We start from the raw sequence: 25,629 nt of genomic DNA on the forward strand, positions 1-25,629 counted from the left end.
CATCAATTTGGACATCTTGAATTGTTCTTGTTAACTGCCTATGCAGGTCAGTTAAGAGTGCTTGTGAGTTATCCAGAAGAGGACTCTTTTTACATAAAAACACCGACTTCACATGTGTTGAAAATTGCATGTATGTCTTCCAGGTCAAACTCCAAAGACCTGATTTGTCTTTAGGGTACTTATGAAATTTAACTCCTATTAGACTGTGGGCCAGAGGTAATCTTTTGTATGTAAAATACTAATGTTCTCACCTGCGGACCTTTTTGTATTATGTTGAACCTCGTGAGTTTATAAAATAAAACAAAGTCCTGTCTGCCTCATAGTGAAAGATTTCCAAAGCTTGTAAGTAACTATTTTAGCAGCCGCGGTCGGTAGTAGGAGTTCCTGCAGGGCGGTGACGTGGGGAGGGGCAGGGTGGGGGTAGTAAACTATGGATTACGGAGGTATACAGGTAAGTAAACATATAAATTAATAAAACGAATTTCGTTGCGTGCACTGCATCCCCAAATGTGATGCAGTGCACGCAACGAAATTCGTTTTATTAATTTATATGTTTACTTACCTGTAAACCTCCGTAATCCATAGTTTACTACCCCCCACCCTGCCCCTCCCCCTCCCCACGTCACCGCCCTGCAGGAACTCCTACTACCGACCGCGGCTGTATTTTAGCAGTTATTAAAAGCGCTCCATGGGATTTCTGTACATGTAAAGGATACTATAAAGCTGAATGTAAATCTTCTATAATTTAGCAACCCTACCCAACTTTAGTTTTTTAACATACCCTGGTCTCTCATCGATGACAGGTTTCAGATGCATGGGGCCTGTTGAAAAAACTATTGTAGGCTAGTAGATCTCCAGTTCAACATCAGTGTGAATTCTCTCTTGCCCCACAATGAATCAATATGTTCTTTCAAATACCTCTCCAGAGGCACTTGAAGGTACTCTCCTGGTGTGGGGCCTGTTTGCAAAATGATTTGAATCCTGATTCCCTCTTTCTTGAACTGAATGGAACTCTAGCATGAAACCCCTTAGAGTTGTAAGTATAACCGGGTGATGAGTATTGCTTACTTGAAATAGGTCAATGATAATAAACATCAGCCAACATGCCAGAAATGTATTTACCTCTGCCAAAGCTAAGGTAACACAAAATATAATCAATGTTTTGAAACAGCCTATATCAAAATAACTACTCTGCACCATAAGAAATGGCCACAGTGCCAACATTTTGCAGTGTCCAAAATGTAACCCATTGGCCTTTTCAGTGCCTGCTTTGTGTAGAGCAATAGGTTCTGCCCATCAATCTGTTGCATAGAATGCAACATAATCCTTCGGCCTTAGTTCTCGTTTAAAGTTTTCAGCCATTGTCTCATTGAAATTTCGTTCCTTTGCTTTGTATTACTGCAATGCTATAAATTTAATCTGTGGTTGGCTCTTCTTTTTGGTGGTAATGGGGGCAGGTTCATCTGCCATCCCGGCATCCCAGTGAAGGACATAAGGAGGCAGCCAGAACAGAAAAGGATGACGACAAGAGGTTAAAACCAGAAGAAGAGCCCACCGTGCCGAAACGTGCCCAGCCTGCCCGTGTCAGAATATTTGAAGGAGGGTAAGCCCATCTTGCCAGCTTCCCAGTTCGTTGCTAAATACCCCATGAATGTCAACAAGTGGTGAAAGGTAGCAAAGCACAAACAGCAAGCGCCAATGGTGTACTCGAAATTCTCCCCCTTTGTGGAGTTCATTTGCTCCTTAGTTTATGTTTTAGTGTTTACCATAATTTCCCGAATTTAACAGCATTTTGTTTTTAAACTCCATATTATGTTTTATGAACACGTAACTATACAACATCATTTTTTAACTTAAGACTTAGGCACCTGATAAAGGCTTCGTATTCGGTAGGATTAAACCGTTGGTGGGTTTTGTGTCTGTTTGTGAGTTGATAATATCGATATAATTGACAGTCTTTATTGAATGGAAATTTGAGTAACAGTTGCAAAAGACATAGGTTTTTAAAACAGTGTAAAATTCTCTAATAAATCAAACACTGAATGATGTTGTTGTACAAAATAATAGTTGTGAAATGTTATGCCTCAAAGGGCTAGAAGTTCCATTTTCATGTTCCAAATATTGCAGAAGCTAAGCGTTGTTAGAGTCTGTGCATGCGTGAAGGAAAGTTCCTCCCTTCTTGCGCTGAAGAGTATGTTATCAAAGGTTACGTTTGGCAATGCGCAATGAAACAGTTATATCTTGTCATACGCAGTCGTTTCTGCATGCAGACTCATCCATGTGGTGTATTGTATAGATAAGCAATGTCACAAAAACAGCAGCAGGTTGGGTTGACACAGCGGTAGGGATTGTATTGACTACATGGTCAAAAGGTCCAAGTAGGTTCTGTCCTTCGAGCCACCTCTAGAGTCGCTATGTCTCTGGCTGGCTACAGTCGACGCCAAAAATATGCTGCAATCACACTGGAGACTGCACGTTAGAAAACATAAGATTGATCACAACAACGACCCAAGCATTGTCATTGCAGTAAATCTTACATGGAGTCTACAGTGTGACTAGACTAGAATTCCTCAAAGAGTGCTATGGTACAAACTGTAGTATTTTGGATGAGCAAGAAAAAATACCAATCCTGTTTCCTGGAGTAATTTCCACTCCAGTAATCCACAGTAGTAGAATTAAAGCTCCCAATAGCAAGACACGTGGACCCTTTGTTCGAAGACTATACGTTTTTGACTGTAGAACACCTTAAATGATTCAACAACCTTTTATCCAGATATCCTGATTATCATTACAATGTTTTTTCTTTTTTTGGGAATGCCTCCACTCTATCAGTCCTCAGTCTGCTGTATCTTTCTCGATTGGTCAAGTATTTTGGTTTCTGGCAATCTATTGGTGTATTAGGGGATAATATGGCACTATGGTCGGACATTTTTGTACTCAGGTACAGGCGGTGTGTGAAAAAGGTTTGCTTCACACTGCAGCTTTCTTGGCAAATAGACAATGATGATTGAAAACCCCTCATTTCTTTAGATCCCAATTAGCTTCATATTGATTGAAGTCTTCAATTCACAGACATTATATCACTTGAAGAATGATGGAAAATAATTGTGGTGCGGGGCTACCAAGTCTTGCTTGTTCACATACATGTTACTATCACGTTCACATTGAGTCTCTTGATGTATGGAGTGCTCACAACTGTGCCCTTAACTCTGGTGTGCATCACTCCATGACCCTTCTCTCTCATCACATATGCTCCAGTCATGGCTGACCAGCCAAGAGAAAGCAGTTATGGTGGGTCAGCCAACATTAGAGCAAATCCCTGTCCACCCTAGAATTGTCATACGTAAGCGCTGCCAGACTAGATCATCAAGTTCCTTGCTCTCCATCCTTAAGAGCATTTTCTGTATGCTTATTTATAGTCTTCTGATCAAAAGTTGCTCCCTAGGTAGGCTTGGGAGCAAATGTTGTTTAGCAATTAAATGGGATACACCAGTCCACTGGAATATTTTCTTTTGTACTCATAATTTTTTTATTCATTTTTCAAAAAGAGAATGACCTCTGTTTGTCAAATTCACACTCCAGCATAGACACTCCCCAATCCAGCCACACTGTAAAACTAGTTTTTAAAAACGCACAAAGTGTTCACCCTTGAAAGGGGTACGAGACAGGGTTGCCCCCTCTCACCCTTACTGTTTGCGCTCTGCCTGGAGCCTCTGGCCGCCTGGATAAGACAGGATCCCTCGATACGAGGGCTGAAATGGGCAGGGGGATGGGAAGACAGGATCTCACTGTATGCTGATGATGTCCTGCTTTATCTTGTCTCCCCAGCGAGGTCACTCCGGGTGGCATTGGACATCCTTACAAGCTTTGGGAAAAACTCCGGCTACAGTATCAACTGGGGAAAATCTTTGCTCTATGTGTTGCAAGGGGCCCCACCGCCGGCTCCACGTGACTGCCCGATCCAGATAGCCACGGAAGGGTTCCGGTATCTTGGAATCTACATCTCCAGGGATGCAAAAACACGCTTCGAAGCCAACCTTAGGCCACCTCTGCAAAGGTTCCAGAGGGATGTGTCGGTGTGGAAAAGGCTCCCACTAACGCTACTGGGGCGTGCGGCCCTGTTCAAAATGATGGCCGCGCCGCGGTTTTTATATGCGCTCCAAAACTACCCAGATCTAGTACCACACAAATATTTTGCAGAGATTGAAGCCGCCCAGAGGGACCTGCTGTGGAGTTGCGCGCCGCGCATGTCTCTCCAAAAACTTACCCTGGGGTGGTACGATGGGGGCATTGTCCTGCCGAACATCCATAAATATTACTGGGCAGCGCATCTCGCGGCCATCAACCAGGGCACGTACGGCAGTGGGGACGACCCGGGATTTGGGATGGATAGGTGGCTCCTTCCCGGAGGGAATTTTGAGGCTGCACTCTATTCGCGACCCAAAAAGTTTCACCTCACGGGACCCACACAACATTCGGTCCAACTGTGGCATATTGTCAACCGAAAGCTGGGGTGGACTGGCAAACTGACAAAGGCAACCCCGCTCTGGGTGTCATAGAAGCTCGGGTCACTGGGACGCACTAAGGGATTTCCAAACTGGGACTTGATCGGTATATCCCGCATAGGGGACCTGTGGGGGGCTGGGGGTGTGGTGCCCTTTGCCTCACTACAGCAATCGCATGAGTTGGCGCCCTCAGAACTCTTCCGATATATGCAGGTCCGCCACTCTCTTCAATCCAACATTCCACCGGGGATGTCGCTCCCAGATTCCTCCCCTCTAGAGGATAGACTACTAGACGGTCACTTGCCTGAAAGGGCGATATCCCTCACCTACAAAAAACTCATACATCACTCCCCGGACCCGCTGGGACCCCTCAAAGGGAGGTGGGAGGCGGATGGCCTTGAAATTGATGAGGAGGAGTGGAGGGAGGCGCTATCACCCCCTAGGGAAGTGGCGATATCGGCAAAACTGCGGCTCGTACAACTCAAGATATTGCACCGGGTGTATATCTCGGTCACTAGGCTGGTGTCGATGGGGAGGAGTACGGACGGGATCTGACGGAGGCGGTGTGGGGACAGGGGGACATTTCTTCACGTGTTATGGTAGTGCCCGCAGGTTCAAACATACTGGGCAAAGATACACGACTGTAAAAGCGAGGTGTGGGGGGTGAGGTCGCGGCCTGAGGCCAAACGATGCCTTTTAAACATCTGGGAGCCCACGGACCTACCGGTTAAAGGCAGAATATGGGCAACGCTGGGACTGGCGGTTGCAAAGCGTAATATAGCGCGCCTCTGGGGGGCGGAAGCGCCACCATTGCTTGGAGCATGGAAAAAAGACATGGATTGGTGCATGCTGCAGGAAAAGATAGTATATGTCTCGAGAGGGTGCCCCGGGAGGTGGGTGGCGAGCTGGTCTCCCTGGAATGCATACCGGGGCAACATCTGTGAGCCCCCAGTCCCTTCTCCCCCAGAGGAAATCGAATCCCCATAAGATGGTGAAAATGTCATATCCTGCTGTACCCTATTGCACTGAAGTACTGTCCAGGGGTTTGCGGCTGAACACTGTAACTCTAATGACTTGAAACTGTGCCATGACCAAAATGTTGAGTTTTGTTAATAAAAAGAATTTACAAAAAAATGCACAAAGTGATTCATAGCCCCGTAAAACCAGATTAAAAACCGTATTTCTTAATTTAAAAGTATTTCCAAAGAAAAAGACTAATTCCACAAATCGTATAGTGTCCTGTGGCCTTGCCTGGACTTAGGTTGTTGCCTGTCTTGCCTCCACATGGCCCTACAGATGAGTTACCCATAATTGGCAAATGTCATTATTGTTTGCATTTTGTGGGACCATGACCAGATATTCATAATTTATTTTATTTGATGGATCCGTTGAGCACTTACGGCCACAATTACAGTAAACAATTTGACTCTGCTCTGTTGTCGAATTTGAGGGTAGTATATGTACAGCCATCTTGGGATCTACACATAAAATGAGATTGAGTTGGGCTTTGAAGATCTGTGGCTATGAGAAACACTCGTTTTTTTTCCAATCAATGGGGGCTTTTTAGATCGCTCTGGAATGCATCCTAATTCCCAATTGAGCATACATATCTATGGGTTGGCTTCAGCAGTAAACGTGATTTATTTTCTTTTGCAACGTAGATGTATTGAAACCTTTTGGAAAGTCAGCCAACATAACTTCCAGACCAGAATATTTTGGCTGCTCTTAGTCAATCAGAATCAGGGTGAACCTCTCTGTTTTTGTAGCTCCACAGATCAACAATCAAAATTCTGCTCTATATGCAAATCTAGTATTTGAGTGCATGGTGACTGATACTAAAGGTAAACATATAACCAAAACTAGAAGTCTTGAAGTGCTAAAGTCGAACTTACAAGCCTTTTGTAATTTTATGAAAATGTGCTCAAAAGGTTTTTGGGAAAGAAAAGTCTAGGATTCAAATTCGATAAACAAAACTTACAGATATGTTGACCGCTGTTGAGGCAGCCAGGATTCTTAATAATGAATTAAATAAATCTGAATGGACATGGGAATATTTCCTCCATTGGTGGAATGCTCGTTCGAGGAGCAAGCTAGGGTCTGATGACCCGAGAAATCTGATTAGCTGGTGGAAACCAAAACTTTTTTTGCAGCAGCCATTACAGTATGCCATTCACTGAAACCTGTTAAAAGCCCAGGTAAATGTGTGGTATCTCAGATGGGCAGATGCAGACCTCAACATTAAAAATTCATGATCAGACCTCAACATTTTGGATTCTGGGAGAGGACATCTTGTATTATTATATTTGCAAACCTGGGTCCACAAATCCTCTGGCAGAGCCACAAACCTTTCAAACATTTCAATTGTTTCTTTTTTTTGTGGGATACCACAAACAATAGTAGAAGGATATATACAGAGTGCAACTGTCCATTACCAAAGGCTGTGCACAATACTCACTCTGGACATTTCGACTGTGGGAACAGAAGTTTTGAATGGGTTAGGCACATATCCAGACCCTGCAATCAGAGGTCACTGTGCACAGTTTAAGGCTTTGCACAACGGGATTAGGTAGAACGAGACCTGGATACAGGACCTGTGTGTAGGCCAGGCCATGCGCTAAGGGTAGGATCATAATGGCAAAAAGATATGCTCGTCGGAGTTTGGTAGGAAAGGAGCAGTAAAACTACCTCACCATAAGGCAGATACTTTGCTGAGAGGGTCACAGATTCAAGGAATTCTAGCTCAGCCAATCTTAGGGGAGTGAATGCACTTTTATGAGCGATATATACACATTTGCGTCCACCCAGGTAACAAAGCCAAAAACATTTGCGTTTATTGATTTTTTTTAATTGGACCCGATGCAAGATTAACAAGCATTGGCATAGCCAATAGGTCTCGCTTTTGCGACCTTATAAGTATTTAGTTATGCAGCACAATATCCTTGGTGCAACAATATCAAGTGTTGCATGGCTAACACTTATAAAGTACAAGGATGCCTATTTCTGAGTGCTCACTGTTCAATTAACACCTCATTAAAACATAAATTAAATTAAATGAATCTGCATCTTCTTTTCCAGCTTCTGAGTGAATCAGTGAAGCCCTCCCCATTTACGATGTGCATGACTATGTTCTCCTCTTTTGTACACATACATTTGATTATATCCTTTCGCAATGTGTGCTTGTGTCACCTATAACACTTAAGAGGGTGAGGAGGGTTGCTATTCTGCACAGTAAACTGCTAAGCTAGGTCCCTCTGAAAAGTTGACATTAGATACTACTGTTTGTGGTGGGGGAATGTAGGTCAGCGAGCTCAGAGCGCGGTCTGCGTGGCAGTTTGTTAAGCGAGGGTGTGAAATGCACACAAAGCCGGGTTGTGAAATGCATTTGAATACATGAAGAACAAAACAGGACACTATACAGAGGGGAAACAGAGAAGCAGACAGGGCAGAGAGCAGAACAGAGCTAAAAAAAAATGCATCAGTAAAAGCTGAACATAGCGGGGAGAAAGCACACAAAATACAAAGCATCAGAAACAGAAAACACATCAGGTAGGGACGCGAGTGGTGCGCGCGTGCAATGGGAAACTGAAGACACAAAAGGTAGGGACGCGAGCGGTGCGCGCGCGCCACGGTAAAAGTGAAAGCAGGCTGGCGAGTGGTGTGCGATGTGCGCGGACCATGACGAGAGAGGAAAGCCAGATGGCGCTCCTGCTCGTCATTGTGCGCGTAACCGCACGCTACGATGGCACCACCGGCAGAGGATGCGGGTACAAAGTGGTGATTTCAACTGGTTGTGGGCGATTTCTTCATAACACCACAATTGTCTTTGTGTGGAGTAGTTACAAGTTGTCGTTTGAGCACCAGGGTAGAACCTGGGACGCCCTTAGGGTCGCGCAGCTTTCCGAGTGGGGCGAACAGCAATGACAAAAGTGCACGGCACTGGAGTATTGACGTTACATGGTGTCGTGGAAATTTGAAGGCTTCTGGCATTATGATGATGATGATATCCTGGAATGTGCTGGGCGCCGCAGCAGTGATGGTAATGGTTCTGTGTAAATGATAGTTTGGTGTTCAGGATGTGCAGGCACAGCTTTGCAATGACAGTGAGGGGCGCTCTAGGATGCTGAAGGCGCTTGACGTTACGAATGAAGGTGCACGACACTGTAAAGATGAAGAAGGTGCACGCTATTCAGGAGCTGATAACGGGGCATCTTATTGCAGCAACGAGAACTGCGCGTGGTATTGTGGTGTTGGCAATGGCGTACGTCATTTATGGGGACTCACTAAATGTCTCGCCAGAGCAGTGCATGCACTGGCTCAGGCGAGACCTAAAAACCAGAGATTATTGAAGTTTATTATGTGCTCCAACATCTCATTTCTATATGTTTCATTGAAAGGAAATGCCACAAAATGGTATTTAGACTTTCGTTGGGACTCAGTTGCAAGCAGATCCATTTTCTACCCTAAAAGGATCCAATTAAAAAGTGTTCAATAAAGTTGAATAATTTTTTTGCTTGGTTAGCCAGAGGCAAATTTTGAAATAAGATCCCTATAAGAAACACAACTAAGAGTTCCATTGAATCCTTTCAAGGTCTGGTCCACCCAGACACCGAAGTGTATCTATCTGGGTGAGGACTCAATGAGGAAGCTTGCCACTAATAGAACCAACAGTGGGTGAGAGTCCTTTAAAACAATATGAGTTTTATGGAAAACCATGAGCTTTACGTTTGTAGACGCATATGTGTAGAAACTGTTCATAAAAGTTCATTCACTCTCCTATGATTGGCTAAGGTGTAATTAATTGGAAGCATAGTAAACGCACTGTATATGCTTCTGCCTCCACCTCCCTCCCCCGCTGCTCATTGTCAAAGACTGTATGCAGCTTTATTGGATATGCTGTGGTGGAACTAGGCCTGTCCTTCGGTCTGGTTGTGCTGCTCGTGGCCAATCGCCATGCAAAGCTAGTCTGGTGGGATGAAGCTGGGCAGAGGGATTGGACAGTAGGCCAGGCTCTGCATCAATAGGTCCTTTGAAATGTCATCAGTCATGCCATGTGTCAGTCCAATATCAACACACTGCAGGAGAGGGGAGGAGTTAGTCTGTGCAGCTTACCTTAGCTGGAGAATTGTGACTATGCTGTCAGGATAAGTGTATTCTTTATTATTTTTATTTTTACTGGCCATGGTTCCTTTACAGCTGTTTTAAAACCACTGTTAAAAGTACATCTAAAAGATACAAATTTAAAATAGAAACCTTTCTCAAATTCTCAAGTTACGATAAAGGGTTAGCGATAAATTCCACTCCACTGGCACAGTTGTCGGAGTTTTGGCCACTCTGTGTTATCCATGTAAAGCGGAGTTCTGGCCAAATTCTGCAAACCGCTGCGTAGTGGAGGTTTTTCTAACAAACGGCTCACCAACAGTAAGTTGGCAAGTGAGATTTGGTGTCTTCTAGTGTGATTTTTTTGTGACTAGGAGGGCACCCAGTGTAATTTCCCCAACACGGGCGGTCGCTACCATTCGCATTTAGAAAGCTGACGCTCGAGTTGAAAGTCAACTAGAACTGTAGCAAAATTAACTCAAGAAGCAGCAACCTTGGGTGTGCCGTGTGGTGCCCTTTGTACTGTTTTTTCAGCTTGGAATGAGGTCCCGGCACTAAAATTCCGCATGACGTCCCTAACTCAACCCGTTCACGGAATCTCTCAGGGTTTTTCATGTAACTCCCCGGAATTCTCCCAAGTGAAACTATACGAGTTCTGCCCACCCCTAGTTACGCTTAGATCTGCAATCGATAACTAGCACAACAGTCATGCCAACCATAACTCACACCTCAAATGCAATACTCATGACCTTACCTATGATGTGACAGATGCAATTACACGTGTCAGGATAAGATTTATTATTGCATATTTGAAAGCTAAACAGGCATAGTTATAATTTTTGTATGCTGTTTGTACATAAAGGATAACCTTTTATTTTTATTTTTGATAGATTATGATTCCATATGTCATAAAACAGCCAATACATGTCTTATTAACATATGATATTCTCAAGGCACAAGCAAAACAATTAGTTTATTGCAAAGTAGGGTATGAGTCTGTGCATAGGATCACTAGTCGTGGGTTCGGTAATATGCTTTGTTTAGTAGGACATATTTGGGTTATGTGTGTATACGTAATCCAACTCAGGGTATGGAAGTTATCCATGGGCAACTGTGCATGGCAACACTGGTATTTAGTAGGGATGATTTGCACATGCAGTCCTGACTCAGAGAATGAACACAGCCTGTAATCATCAGTGCATGATGCCACTTTTGTCGAGTGCAGTACCATGCTGTCTTCTGGCTGAGCAAATGTGATCATACGAGTACAACACGAAAAACATCTACGACTTAAATTTCTGTTTTCCAGGCTTCATTTGAGAGAGATATACTTACATGCCTTTCCATCTGGCTTGGCATACAGCACACTACTGCTATGCCAATATCAATGTTTGCAAATTACAGCAAGATCAGGGGATGGCAACGAGATCTAAAGTAGAATCTTTATAGCCATACTACCTTGTGTATATGTGGTATGAGCTTTTGCCAAAAACAGCAAACCTCAAGACGGGGTGTGTGTATGTGTACATTATTAGAACTTTGATATTTGCATATCCATGCATGGTCATAAGAAGTTACCTAAAATATACATTAATTTCATATGAGCGCAGCTTGTGTTATGTTTGTGTCAGGGTTTGTCATAGTCCTGGATCAAATTTAGGGTGAACCATTGAACATACAATGGAGTAGTTCAAGTAATATCGTATAATACTGTGAAATAAACTTGAGTGTAATATATATTTTAATATGCAATGTCAATTGACAAATCAATCGAAGGAGCACAGAAGCAAACTTGTTTGCTAATCCACAAAAATACGTACTCACATATCCAAACTGAACAAGAAACTTACAAAACGTTTGGCTTCAAATTAGCTTTGTGATGATCTCTGCTTAAGATTACAGCCACTATTGAGTTGACACAGACGTTGTGGCTCCACGTTTTGCAATTTATTCAAGTTTTAACTATGATGACCGTGGACCAATTGCCTACGACAGTGAAACACCTTGCAGACTGAATTTGCTTGCTACACGACCTCTGAAGCCAGGTTGGCGCCATAGAATAGTAGTCCAGTTGGAATTGAATTACAGAAGCTAGTAGGTGAGGTGTGTATGTAACAATCTGTTCGTCTTTTACAGATTTACACTTGTAGACATATGATGACTGTTCCACCATATTTATAGAACAGAATTAGGATATACTGATGTTGTTTTTTTTTCTAGTCATCGAGAGAAGGTTGGCCAAGTGTTTGATTGCATTTGCTCTGTCAACCACCTTCATTGCAGCCAATCCTATGAGTTATGCCTTTCAGCTTAAACTGTGGAGAGTATTTCCTAGATCTCTTGTTACCTAAACAAAATAATTTCTGGTGGGATGTGCACAAAAACTGTGACTGTGAGGCCGAGTGCCAGGTGTAGTGTTGGGTGGATATAAAAAATACTCCAAGTTATATACTAAATCCAAGGGAGAACAAGATGTACTTATTATAGGAGAGCACGCTTGGTACCCATGGCCCATATGGCTGTCCTCTTTCCAAACAGTGATTTTCACATAATTGTATTCATTGTTACCACCAATGAAGAGCTTGAAAACATGAGTTCTCTTTTTAAAAGTACCAAAGTAAGCAAAGGGGATAGACAGCGTTACCATTAAATCATGCGAAAACCGGATAGACTAATTAACACCATAAGTCACTTTGCATCTGATTCAAATAAAATGATAATATCTACACATAGCTGAGTTAAACTTCAACCATGACTTGCACATATTTCCTCATATATTTTGATGATTCAATGAAAAGCTTGAGAGTAAGTCTGAAAAGCATGGTGAGTATGCACACACAAGTGGATTTACTTTGTGTCAGACAGACTACTATAGCATTCCTGGCATAAATATGTAAAAAAAATGTTTTAATTGTGTAAAAAGAAATCAAACAACCTACAAACACATTGTGAATATCCACAGATTGATGCGTTTGTGGACGTTCATTTAATATTACACTGTCTCCACCTTGTCCTTCCTTCTCTGAGACACCCCTTGCCCTATCTTTAATGGCCGATTTACTTCAATGCACAATCATAATACTAGCGTATAGTAGTAAATCTAATTTGTGGTTAGAAATATGCACTGCTCATGATTCTGTAAAGTATCCGCAGATCATTTTTTTTAAGCAACGAGAACCATAAAAAGATATATCTATATATATATGCGTTTATATAGAGGATGTTTTTGTTTGCCCTCTTCATCAATTGGTCTGTTTAGGTGTCATTGCTATTTTGTTTCCGCCCACTATAGCTTGCAGCATCAACCCACTTCATCCAATGACCCTTTTTCCTGTCAGTGATGTTATTTTGCATGTGCACACATGAACATCCAACAAGAAAGTCGTTCTCTTCAGTGTCTGGGCTGGAAAACCAATCTGATTTCATGTATGCCTTCATTGTATGCCTTTTTGTTTAATTAATCTTTGTGATAGGTTATTTTTTTACTCCTTTTGTTTTTCAAATATATGAACACTGCCTTTAGATGGAGGCATTTTTAGATCACAGCTATAGACAACTTTATTTGTTTGATGGCCAGACCTATAGTTTCCAATGAAAAGAGAGAGTGCACTGGGCCAGGCCCTTGCTCACGACTGGATGGATTTGCAATATGTCGTAGCTGTCACTTCTTGATTTGACGGCTTTTATACATGTGTTTGTTCGGCCTATGAGCATTTCAATCTCAGTGTTCAGATTGGTTAACTTGTTTTCTTCCATAGCTGACTTTCTTTGTATTCAGCAAACTACATTTTTCATTCAATTTAAATGCCCCTTAGGAGTGCATGTGCTTTCTTGTGCTGCTTTCGCCTTCCCTTCCTATCTCGCTTCTCAACCCATAGCCCACCAGGCCCCTCCTTTGGTTCTCTGTCAATCTCTACCCAGCCTTTTTACTTTTTTTTCTTAGTACACCCAACCCTCACTTCTCCAGTGATTCCTTCACCCTCCTCAACCTGCCTTTTTAGGTCTCGCCAGCATAGCGCATGCACTGTGATTGAGAGGGATATTGTTAAAAATTAAGGGCTTGGAGCCTGTCCATCACTTACCATTCGTTGACTTCATTGTCACTCTTCTACGCTGCCTTTTAATTAGCTAGTTTATCCCAGGCTTCACTTCGTTTTCTTTCTGTGGAGCACGGGCCAAGCACATATTGATTTAGCTTAATTATCTGATCGCGCTCTGATTTAGATACTATTTATTTGATTTCTGATGTCTGACTTTATCACCTTTAGCCTTAACCAGTATGATTTATGTCGCTCCCTCGCCAACTAGCCACTTCTGGTCTAAAACAAATTTATTTGTAAACAAGTGAGTTCTTACAGAAGCGTTATACATACTAACAACCTCCTGCATCAGATCAAAGGCATCAGATGTTTACATAGATCGTAAATCGAGATAATTGATAAGCTATTGTATTGTATTATAATTAGCTACTCTACACCATTTCACTCTAGTCTATGCACTGCACTGAACTCAATGCCACTCTCCTGGTTTGCCACTCCATGCCAATCATTTCCACTCTACTCATCTCTGCTCCTCTACACCTCTCCACTTTATGCCAGAATGCGCTACTCTACTGTACGTCACTCTATGCCACTCCACTGCATGCCACTCTACTGCCCCTACACTCTATCTACTCCAGCCCATTACACTCTATGCCACTCCAATCTACGCCACTCCAGCCCACTGTACTCTATGCCACTGTACTTTATGGGACTCTGTTCTGCACCTCTCTATTCTGTGCCAGTCTACTCTATTCCACTCTATGCCACTCCACGCCACTAGAGTTTATGCCACTCCACTCTATTCTGCTCCACTTTACTCTGTGCCACTCCATGTCACCCCATTTCACTCCACTCTATTTCATGCCTCGTCATATCACTCCACTACATGCGCACTATAACCAATGCCACTCCATGCAACTATACTCTATGCCACTCCACACCCCTCTTCTTTACTCTACTCTGCTCCACTCTACTCTATGCCACTCTGTTCCACGTCATTCAATGCCACTCGACGCCACTCTACTTCGCTCTCCTTTAAGGCATTCTTCTCTTCGCACTGTACTCTACGTCACTCCTTTCTACGCCACTCTACTCCATGCCACTATATTCTACGCCTCTCCACAAACTTTTTAGCAATGCTAAACAGCAGCCACACTGCTATGCAACATGGCTGAAAGATATTGGTGAAGCCAATAGCTCTGATTTAGGCAGGACTAGTTGTCAAATGGTTGTTTTAATACCCATCACCCCACTTGTCAATTGTTTTCCTGGCCCTCTCTCGCTTAATCTTTAATTTTGTAGATTTTTCATTTTTTTCTCACATTTCAGGCCCCCTCACGCTATTGTGGTTTTTCATTTGACAATATTTTTAAGCCATTGCAAGATGTCCGCCCACGACTGTACATGCATATGTGTTGGGCACCTCATATTATATTAACAAACCCATTCCAAGGTGGTTTTGTGTGCACCCACCAGAGCCATTTTTGAAGGGGTTAATTAAAATGTATTGGATGCATTCTGATATTTTAATAAACCAATTCAGAGATAGGCACCGAGGATTCATGCCAATTTGCCATGCCTATCTAACTGAAACAAAAACGTTGACAAATTAAAAAGATCACAATTTTTGCGACCTATCGGCTCTGCCAATGCTTGTAACTTTCTGCTACTCTTACACTTGCAATGCCTATTGCATATGTGAGCAGACAAAATAAATACATTAAAATAACATTGCATTCTTGTCAATGCTACACATATTTATTTAGGCATTGCTTGTTGCAGATTAGATGCAAGAATAGTGATTCATAATTGCAACTGAAGCACAAGGCCTAAAAAGAAATCACCTGACCTGCAAATAACAATTTCGCACAGCATTTGCATGCACAGAATATATCGATATTTTGTAAATGTTTTAGAAATGGTTAAATTGTTTTGGAAATGTTTTTTTTTACTCTTTAGACATTGAAACATTTCCTTTCTGCTGTTTGGTGTTGTAGTTTGTGTCAATTTGGTATTTGAAATTGCTAATGCTGAGAAATTAGGCCTGAAGGTGCTTGTCTCTCCTCTTCCAAGTGATGTTGCTTCCTGCTGCAACCTGCTGGGGTGATTGCAGTTAATTGCTGGTGAAAGTTGTGTCATGGATCTTTCTGTCCCCTTGAAACAGATGGATGTGTCCTGGTTAGGTCTCGCCTGAGCTATCGCGTAAGCGATGCTCTGCGAGACTTATTGTTATTGAGTGGGCTCCAAAAAGTGCTGCCAGGCCAGCCTAGCGATACAGTGCATGTGCGCGGGTGCGCTCGCGCTTGACGCGTTTACTTTCACATTGGCGGCCGCACGGCCGCTTTGAAGTTTGATCGCGATCACTTTCGCGGACGCACGGCTGCCCTGGAAAAACTCCCAGCCATTGATTTATTGTTTTTCATAAACAAGCCCTCCACTTTAGAGGTTTCTAATTCATGAGAGCATGCAATCCATGTATAAAGACTCATCTTTAATGTACTTATTACAGGCAAGTTGTAACATCTGTAGTCACCCGTAATAATGAAATAACATTGTAAATTACTGAAGTAAGATATTACAGTTCAGTTTTGAGGAAGCAAATTCCACAACTGGCTATGATGTGCATTTAGTTAACACTGGAGAGAAGTAAATACAATGTTTCTAGTGTATTAAATATAATGAAGGACTCATAGCTGAGATGGGTATGCCTAGTCAAGTTTCAGTCACACTTCAAATGCTTGTGAGATGCAGAGCACACTCTCATGTTTTCTTTTTCTCTGCCTGTGCATCAAGAATCCTAGAACATGACCTTCAGTTTTCTATTTAATATACAAAATTCAATTAGCTCTTCAGTGCAGCTTGCACTGTAATCTTTTAAGAAATATCATTTTCTGGTCATGTTGTTCCTGAGGAAAGGACGGAATTCAACTGCATACAATTGAAGGCAACTTCCTTTGGCTGATAGGAGAGGCTGTTTATATTGTTGAATGTGCTTTTCTTCTAAAGGATTATTGAATAGATGTAGGGCAAGAGTCGTTTTACCATGTGATGTGTTTGGTTTTCTGTTTTACTATTGGTTAATAATAGGCAACTTTTATGATGAACCATAGTGACTGCAAATTCTCTTTCTACAAATGTATAAAAACTCTCCTTTTATAAGACACGTTCTTTCCCAGTCCCCTTAGAGAGCAGACTCCACGTTAGTCTGTTTAATGATTTGTACTTAGAATATTTTCTCATGTTCTTCCCTCCTGCCGTTATTGAACAGTCTATAGTTCTTTGACTATGATTGGTTATGTGAAAGGCCATATTTGGTTCTGCATATTGACAGATTGGGGCTCAGCTTACACTGTCATTGCCGATTTACATATAATTGCATTTAGAGTATTTTGAAATGATTGACTAACCATTGATTTTTGTCTTCTGTAATGATTCTTAAACTTTAATAAACCGTTGTAGTTTGCAAACCTGAACCTTGTCTTGTGTGGATTTTAATTACTCACAAAGAGGTCCGATCCATAAATCGGCCCTTTTCATACTAAAAGGACTGGCTGTTATGACATCATAACGCCACCTAGCAGAGCCAGCATCCTATGCGGAAGACAGGTCAAAGAGCATGAGTTCAGCTGGCGCTGGAAAGAGGCATTACAAGAACTCGTTTTTTAGGTCTCGCCTGAGCTATCGCGTAAGCGATGCTCTGCGAGACTTATTGTTATTGAGTGGGCTCCAAAAAGTGCTGCCAGGCCAGCCTAGCGATACAGTGCATGTGCGCGGGCGCGCGCGCGCTTTACGCGTTTACTTTCACTTTGGCGGCCACACGGCCGCTTTGAAGTTTGATCGCGATCGCGATCACTTTCGCGGACGCACGGCCACGTGTTTCAGTTAGCGTCCCTGTCACTGTGTCCTGCACTCTCTCCTACCACTTTTCCACATGCTTTTCACTCCCCATGGCTGTTACTCTGCTTTGCTTTCAGGGCCGTTTAAGCCGCTCATGTACCGCACACATATGCTACTGACCACGATCCAATCACAGGTAGCGCAGCAAGGCACAGGTCCCTGGAAAGACAACTGACCTGTGACCTGTTGCACATAGGCAGCAAAACTTATCATTATTTCACATTCAAAGGCTTTCATTAAAATATTGAATAGAAGAGCATTACAACTCATTGGATGTAATGTCATTAACTAATAAATTAGGTTTTGCTTATTATGCTCACTAGCCAACACAAAAATCATTACATAAAAAAGTGATTTAAGATTAATCATTTTCGATCACATATGCATGTACTCTTAAAACAATATAGTTTCCATAATATCATATTAGTCTCAGCACCCTTGGCAGTGTCTGCACGTACACCAGTATCAGGCCTCACTCATAGACAGACTACGTGGGTGACGTGTAGACCTCGTACGTGGCAATGCATTACACAGTATCGTGCAATCACACACTGCCCTTGCCATACGTGAAGTCAAAGTAATACAACATTCTGATGCACATGCACCACTCACCTGGCTCAAGCTGCGAGCACCCAATCAAATTAAACAACAATGCCCCCTGCAGCCAATGCAGGCCCCATTCAGTATAAAGCCTATGGATTTCTGTGGCATATATAGGAGTCTCGAGGGCCCTCGTCCTATTCTGCGGGGGGGCGGGGGGAGATAGGGTGAGGCAACACATTTCGTATTACGTAACCATGGTGATGCCTTATCGATATTTGTGCCTTATATGAACCCGTGATAAATTAAGAATGAACTTTTTTTAAACCCGGCCTTCTGGTAATACAGTGCTACATTATAAAACACACAACAGTATTAGGCACACAACATTAAACACACATAACAGTATCAGAGGTTTCGTGGCTGCACGTCTACTCTACATCTGAGAATATGTGTGATGGTTAAAATGTTTCCTAAAATAACACTCAAAATGTACGCATCCCGTTTGTATGAATTTCGGGGCATTCTTTAAAAGAACCTATACTAATGGACTGTGCCATGCCATCTCACACATGCGTACTTGTTTTAAGTTTTATATAGCGCGAACTCGACCCGAAGGTATTGGAGTGCTTTACCTGAGCACCCGTTACATTACACAAGGACACATTAATTTTAGGTAGGCATGGAGAGCTTCAGTGATTTGTCCAGAATCACAGGATGCTGAGCCGACGCCAGACTCGAAACCTGGTTACCCAGCTCTAAAGTCGGCAGCTCTGGCCGTTAGGTGGCACCGGACCCAGCGTTCCCATGGGGAACACGGATGCTAATGGCGCAGGGCACAGCGTTCCCATGGATAACGCAGATGCCACTGTTCACATAGACAACATGCGAACTGCGAGGAGGCAGCAAGCGTTGCATTTTGCATAGGTTTCCGTTGACAGCAAGGGATCCGTTTCCATTTATCATTCAGGAAGCACATAAAAACAAGCATTGGCATAGCCAATAGGTCTCGCTTTTGGGACCTTATAAGTATTTAGTTATGCAACTGTTGCATGGCTAAACACTTATAAGGTCCCAAAAGCGAGACCTATTGGCTATGCCAATGCTTGTTTTCGTTTTGTCTTGGAGAGCATTATCTCACTGCGGTGGCAGTGTCTCCCGTTCATTCCCACCCTTTGTCAATGGCCTCCCCAGTTTTATCACAAACACAGCCTCTAGACACTTCTCTCCACTGCAGAAGATTGCTGTCTCGCCTGGTAAATCTGCTACACTGGAGGAGTAGGGGTGTGTGAAGCTGCAAGGCTTCCCTCATACATCCTGGCAGACTTGTATAAAATATGCACCGTCACAAACGTGTGAAGTTTTGCTCTGTCTCACATGTGCATAAATATCGATAGTATAGGTAACATTTCTGATAACCATTGCATATATTTTGCACGTTGGCGTCGTTTGATTGGAGTGAAAATCGTCTTTCGATGTAGTGAAAAATATATCAGTGCAAGTGCTAAGGCTAATTTAAATTGTGAAACGTTGCCAACTTCATGAAGAAAATTGAGTACTATACAAACTTCCAGAGTCATAAAAAAATTGCACTTCTCGAAACTAGATTCCCATTATGTTTCTCTGTTATTATTAAAATGATTCTGAGTGGTGTAGTTGTTTTGAAGCTTCCTAAATCCTAACTGCTTACTCTATCATTCACTCCCTGCACATTATACCTCTCCCTTTGCTCTTTTAATGAGAAAGTGGAGAAAATGTCAGTGTTTCCACGTCGCAGCATATTTCCCTGCTTCCCTCAACCTTGTGCTTACCCCGCTCCTCCATGAGGTCATTTCCAGTGGGTAGGGTCCATGTTACACCCTCAAACATTGACAGACACACCTAAAGGAAAAATCCTGCACTAGACCTGGCAAACATTTCATCACCTGCAGAGAAGTGCACACCCAACTAAACAAGCAATTTGTCTTAGCATGTGATGTGCCTGTCAGAGTGACGCCTAACTGATCGCAGATTTCGAAGGCTTCTGCGAGCTTGCGTTGTATGTGGAAAAAACAACCTTTCCTCAGATGAGAGGTCTGAATTAGACTATTTTGAAAACCTCGGGCCAGATGTACAACCTTTCTTTGCGTTTGCAAACAGGAGATCGCCCGTTCGTGACCGTAAAAAAGGGTCATGGCATGTACCAACGCTATTTTGCGAGTCACTGACTCTCAAAATAGTGTTTGCGACTCTCGCTATTAGGAAGAGGTGTCCCTTCCTAATAGCGAGATTCAATGCCATTCACTATTGTTTTGCGACCGCATTTGCGGCCGTAAAACACTCGCAGTTTACCACCTACTTCAAGTAGGTGGTAAACCACTCACTCGCAAACGGGAAGGGGTCCCCTTTGTGAATGGATGGGCAAATATTTTTTAAGAGCAGGCAGTGACCCCAGGGACCACTGCTAAGCCTTAAAAAATGAAACAAAAAAGTTACATTTTTCTTTTTTAAACGCATCCTGTTTTCCTTTAAGGAAAATGGGCTGCATTTTTTTTTAAAAATGGCTTTATTTAAAAAGCAGTCCCAAACATGGTGGGCTGCTGACCCCAGCAAACCATCCCCGGGAGTGCTAGCCATTCCCAATGGGGTCGCAAATTGCACTTTCCTCATGAATATCAATGAGGCATGCAATTTGCGACCTCATTAGGAATCGCTAACAGTGTCTGAGACACTGTTGTACATACACTTTTGCCAGTCGCAAATTGCGAGTCGCAATTCGACGCAATTTGCGACTCGCAAAACTGACTAATAGTACATCTGGCCATTTTTGTATAATATATTATGTTAAGTCTATTGATTGAGCCCATGTCCGCTTAAGCGTTTAGGCACCATTGACTTTAACACAGTCAGTGACAATACCTAAAACAATATTTATTAGAAGACACGCTTTTATTCGTCCTCTAATAAGTGATACATTGGATTCAAAACACATGGATAAAGGTATAGGTTTCCATGTTTTGCACTAGCTATGGAGAATGCTATGTCACCATGAAGCTGATTTACATCTGTGGATGGACAGAAGAAACAAGTTGGAAGAGCACATTTCTTTTAGAATTAAACATAATAAATTTGGTACCTAACAAAATGGAATATATGAGGGAGCAAACTTGTGCATGATTGTCATAGGATTTAAAGATAATTCTGGTATGTAAAGTTGACCAGTGAAGAGATTTTACAATAGCTGTGGCGTGATCTCATCTTGCACTGGTGGAAGCAGATGAGCAGCTGCATTTTTGCGTAAGCTGAAGAATCTGAACCAGCTTGGTAAGGAAGGTTAAGTAGTCTGACTTAGCGTAGTCTAGTCTTGACATTTCCTACACGGTAAGAAAGTCAAATTCCAAGAAAGGGAGCAGCAATTTGCCAGGTTTTATGCTTAAAAAGAAGCGATTTTCCTCCAGAGTGACCAGGAGATCCAGAGAGAGTGAGAACTCAAGGTAAATCACCAAGTTTTTTGGCTGCATTTACAAGGACTGGGCGTGGACCTATAATAGCAAGCCATGAACTCTTGTTCCATTGATCAGGTCATTACCCTGGTGGCTTAGAATAGATTTTGTTTTCTGTATGTTGATCTTGAGCAAATTAGAGGACATTCACCAATAAGTTGTTACCAGGCAGCTATTCAAATTGTCAAGACTGAGATCAAGAACATGAGATTTTTGTCAGGCAAGCTATGGTAATGACAAACTGTGTCATTTGAATACAGGTAGAATTATGCTCCATGTTAATGGAGTGACCTGGCTAGGAGGTGCACGTGAATGTTGAATTGCAAATGATAGAGTCTAGAACTTTGAGGGACACCTCAGTTAAGCAGTCGGTGATTTGAAATGAAGAGCGATAGTGGCATAGACTGTCTTCTGTTGGAAAGAAATAATTTAATCCAATTCGTTATGTGGCCCTAAATGTATGACTGTTGTAGATTTTAAATGAGCATAGTGTGGTTCATGGTGTTGAAATCCACAGAAAGATCTAGGAGTGACAGAGTGCCAACCACATCACAGTCCACCAGCCTGTGTAGGTTGTCTAGCTCCAAGGCCGGACTGGCCGTACCTGGCATCGAATGTTTCCCCGAGAGGCTGGAAGGGTGGGTGGCTGGTTTTGTTAGTTGGGACAGATTTGTAGCAGTAGAGTAGTTTTAAAAGCACTGCAAAGTTCTTTGTATATTCAGCAGTTTTTGGGCAGCAATAAAAGTGTCATGTTAACTCTGTGATTAATGTACATGCTGGCGGGAGAAGGGAGTTTTGTTTAGTGGCAGTTTTGACTCATCTAAGGTGGCACAGAGGGTTAATATGCCTCTTGCAAAGGACGTGTACCATGCATAGCAAAGAACATTATTTTATGTGCATAGCTCAGTTACTGTTTTTGTCACAGAGATGATTTTTTTACTCTGCAGTTTATAAATTACAATCGTAATCTAGCACAGTGAGCTATAAACTGCCATAAAAGAGCTGCATGCAAGCCGCATGGTACAGGTTAGAAAGTTTTTTTCCCCAAGTCTTTCATTATCCTGATGTTGCTAAAAAAAGTTTGTTTGTGTAGAAATACATTCTTGTTATTAAAGTTAACCCTTACCACGGAGGTTGTGCTGTCCAGACCAAGCACTCTTAAAAGGTGCCTACCAGTATGGATGGCATGTGAATCCTACATCTTGTAGTCAACTTTGCCTTATGTAACATTATCTATACACTGTTTTACACATGTATGATTCTGTGTGTGTGGTGAGTGTGTGGTGTACAATGCTCTGTCACCCTACAGTGGTATTAGAGGTGCTATAAAACAAATAAAATACATTTGAGACAGGGGCTATGACGAGAGGAGGTGCACTCTTAGAGGGCGATAGTGAGGGAATCATTGAAGAGCCCCAACAAGGATTTTTGTATCCTGGTGCGCAGTAAGGTCATAATTTACTATGCTTTAAAAGATAATACAATTGAATATATTATGACGTGTGTTGTAAATTGCACCATTTCCCCCCACAATTTCTTGGGGGGAGGACTTCTCCTTAAGACCCACTTTCTAGTGGTCCGGCTTGCTCGTTGCACTCACTATGCACCGTACAGGGGCTGGTGTGACAAAATTTGTCTGGGCTGCCTAGGGTTCCCAGCCCAGCCTAGCTCTAAGAGTAAAACAAACTTGTTTCTGTGGCTGGACCTAAAGCCTGCTTGTAAAGAGTAAATGTAAAACAAGTGTTTTAGTCTCGGTTGGATAGAAGAGAGATGGGATGAATGTCACTACATATGTCCATACTGGGGGAAGACTTGTTCAGCAGCAGCATCGACTGCTTTGACATTTCACCTTGTTTGCAGGAAATAGGTGGAGAACCTTTGCTGTAAATGGTGGCTAGTTGTGATTTAGAAATTCGATCAAGCATTACAAATTCAGCACTGGGGTTTATAGTAGGTTATGATGATGTGCTATAGCAGGGGGCAGAAAAAAGGTTCCTTCAGGATAACTTCTCTGTTGTTAGAGATTTCCTCCTCATAGAAGAGTGAGAGCGCATCACAAGATCTCTGGTGGGGTGAGTAGTGGAAAGTGTGCAATTTGGAGACTGAAATTCTGTGACTATGTGGAAGAACACTTTGGATAGGTTTAAGGCAAGGTCAATGTGCTTCGAAAAGTATACCTTCATTGCTTCGTGAATTTTGACTTTATATTCATCCAACTGTTTACGGTATAACTAGTTATATTCTATGGAATAATGTGAATTACGTGACCTCTATTTCCTTTCATCTTGGTACGTTTTAAGTTTAAAGATTTTGTAGTTGAGAAGAAACCCAATGCTTTCTATTAGATTTGTTATGTGGCTGTTTGCTTTAAAGTGATTGAGGGAGTTTGATATTACGGACGGATGAGATACCGTCAGTAAGGCAATTGAGTAGGGTAGTAGGATATTCTGAATTGGAGGAGTCAGTGACAGTAGATAGCACAGACTTTATAACAGTTATCAGAGACCCTGCTGTGCTTAGGTCAAAAGCTTTCCAGTTGAGTGGAATGCTCTGGTTGGATTGTATCTGATGATTTTTATGAGAATGTGTAATAGAGAAAAGGATGCCAGAATATTAATTAACATCAGAGAACTTGGCCATCCAGGTAACATTGTTTAAGGGGGACCATATAGGTTCTAGTAAATGTCCTGACTTTTACGTGGCTTTAGTAGCTAGTAATCTTTGACTGAACACTTCAACATCTTTCTGGAGTTTGAGATTCACTAGAGAGATGTGAGAAGTTGGCCTGGTATATGATGTTCACTAGTTAAAGTGACCACCTTGTACCATGCCAAGCAACCCTTATGGTGTGGTTGTAAGTCAACCTTTTCGGACTAGCTGCCCTAGTGGTAGCGTAGGCTAAGCAGTCTTTGAGGCTAAACTCGTTAAAGCGTGTTAAGCAGGCTGTTTTACCAAATGCAACCCCCCTTTATACCAATGAAAGGACACCACACAGATATATATTGAAAATATATATGTATTTATTTCTCAAAGTATCCCCTAGACTCTTTATGAGCACAGGAGCACAAATCGTTAAACAAGACAACGTTATAATATACAGAAGTTGCACTTTATATGGATGGGCCCTGGTGGCCACTCAAACCATATACTAAAATAGTGGTATAAGTACCACGAACAGGAAAGTGAAAAGGCCTAGGGCCTCTAGAATCGGTGGGCCTACAAGGAGCTAACTTCAGTTAGTGACCAGGAGGTCCACGGGTCGCGTGTGCAGTGAGGAAAGTTACATGCGGGCTCCCATAGGTTTTCAATGGGTGCGCAAAGTTACAAAGTTACTGCAGAAAGGGTCTTCTGGATGGACTACGATCTTTAGATTCAAAACACAGACACTAGAGATGATTCTCTACACTTGGGCACCGGAGTGCCAGCTTTACCTCACCCACAGGAAGCGGGTGCATAGGTCTCGAAGTGCGTCGGGTTTCTTCTATCGATTCAATGGAGCCTGATGACAAAGATGCTGCAGGCGGTCGGTCCAGAAGAGATGCGGTGGATCCAAGGGTGGATCGGAGTTGTAGGAGACCTGAAAGCAGAGGGGACAGTGTTCACAGTCACTAGCCAGTGACCGGCGTGGCACCAGGTAGGTACCAGGCGATGTCGGGTGCAAACAGGCAAAGAGGTGTAGCTTGTCTCCGCAGCCACGTGGTCTTTGAAGGTCGACGACGTCCAGGAGTCGAATCACGAGCTGTCCCACGCAGGCTCTCGCTGTCGGCGGTGTCGGCGACTCGAAAGAAGCAAACAAGCCTTGGCAAAGGCAGGAGTCGTGGAAAGAGAGGAAAGCTGATTGTTCTGACCAGCAAGGTCAGAGGGGCTGCTCTTTTGGGGAGCAGCTAGGGCCAGTCTGGAGCAACCAGACCAGCGTCGTTAGTTTCAAGTTTCGTCGCCAAAATGGCCACTAGCCAACGGGCCAGGGACCGGGCAGGAGCATCGAGATGCAAAGTGCAGAGGGGCCCCACGCAGATCGTGGAGATGCTGGAGGGCTCACCTTTGGTGCAGATGCTGCTCGGTGGTTGG

At 42.8% G+C, this 25,629-nt stretch overlaps 1 protein-coding gene across 1 annotated transcript in view; it reads left to right on the forward strand.

Moving 5' to 3' along the window:
• Positions 1–25,629, forward strand: part of HIVEP3 (HIVEP zinc finger 3) — a 1,736,279-nt gene that overhangs the window by 1,633,364 nt on the left and 77,286 nt on the right. The window contains exon 12 of the mRNA XM_085645663.1: positions 1,458–1,603. Coding sequence (XP_085501789.1) covers positions 1,458–1,603 — 146 coding nt within the window. The remainder of the gene's footprint in view (positions 1–1,457; positions 1,604–25,629) is intronic.

The sequence above is a fragment of the Triturus cristatus genome, chromosome 3_1 (genome assembly GCF_964204655.1).
Source record: "Triturus cristatus chromosome 3_1, aTriCri1.1, whole genome shotgun sequence".
NCBI lineage: Eukaryota > Metazoa > Chordata > Amphibia > Caudata > Salamandridae > Triturus > Triturus cristatus.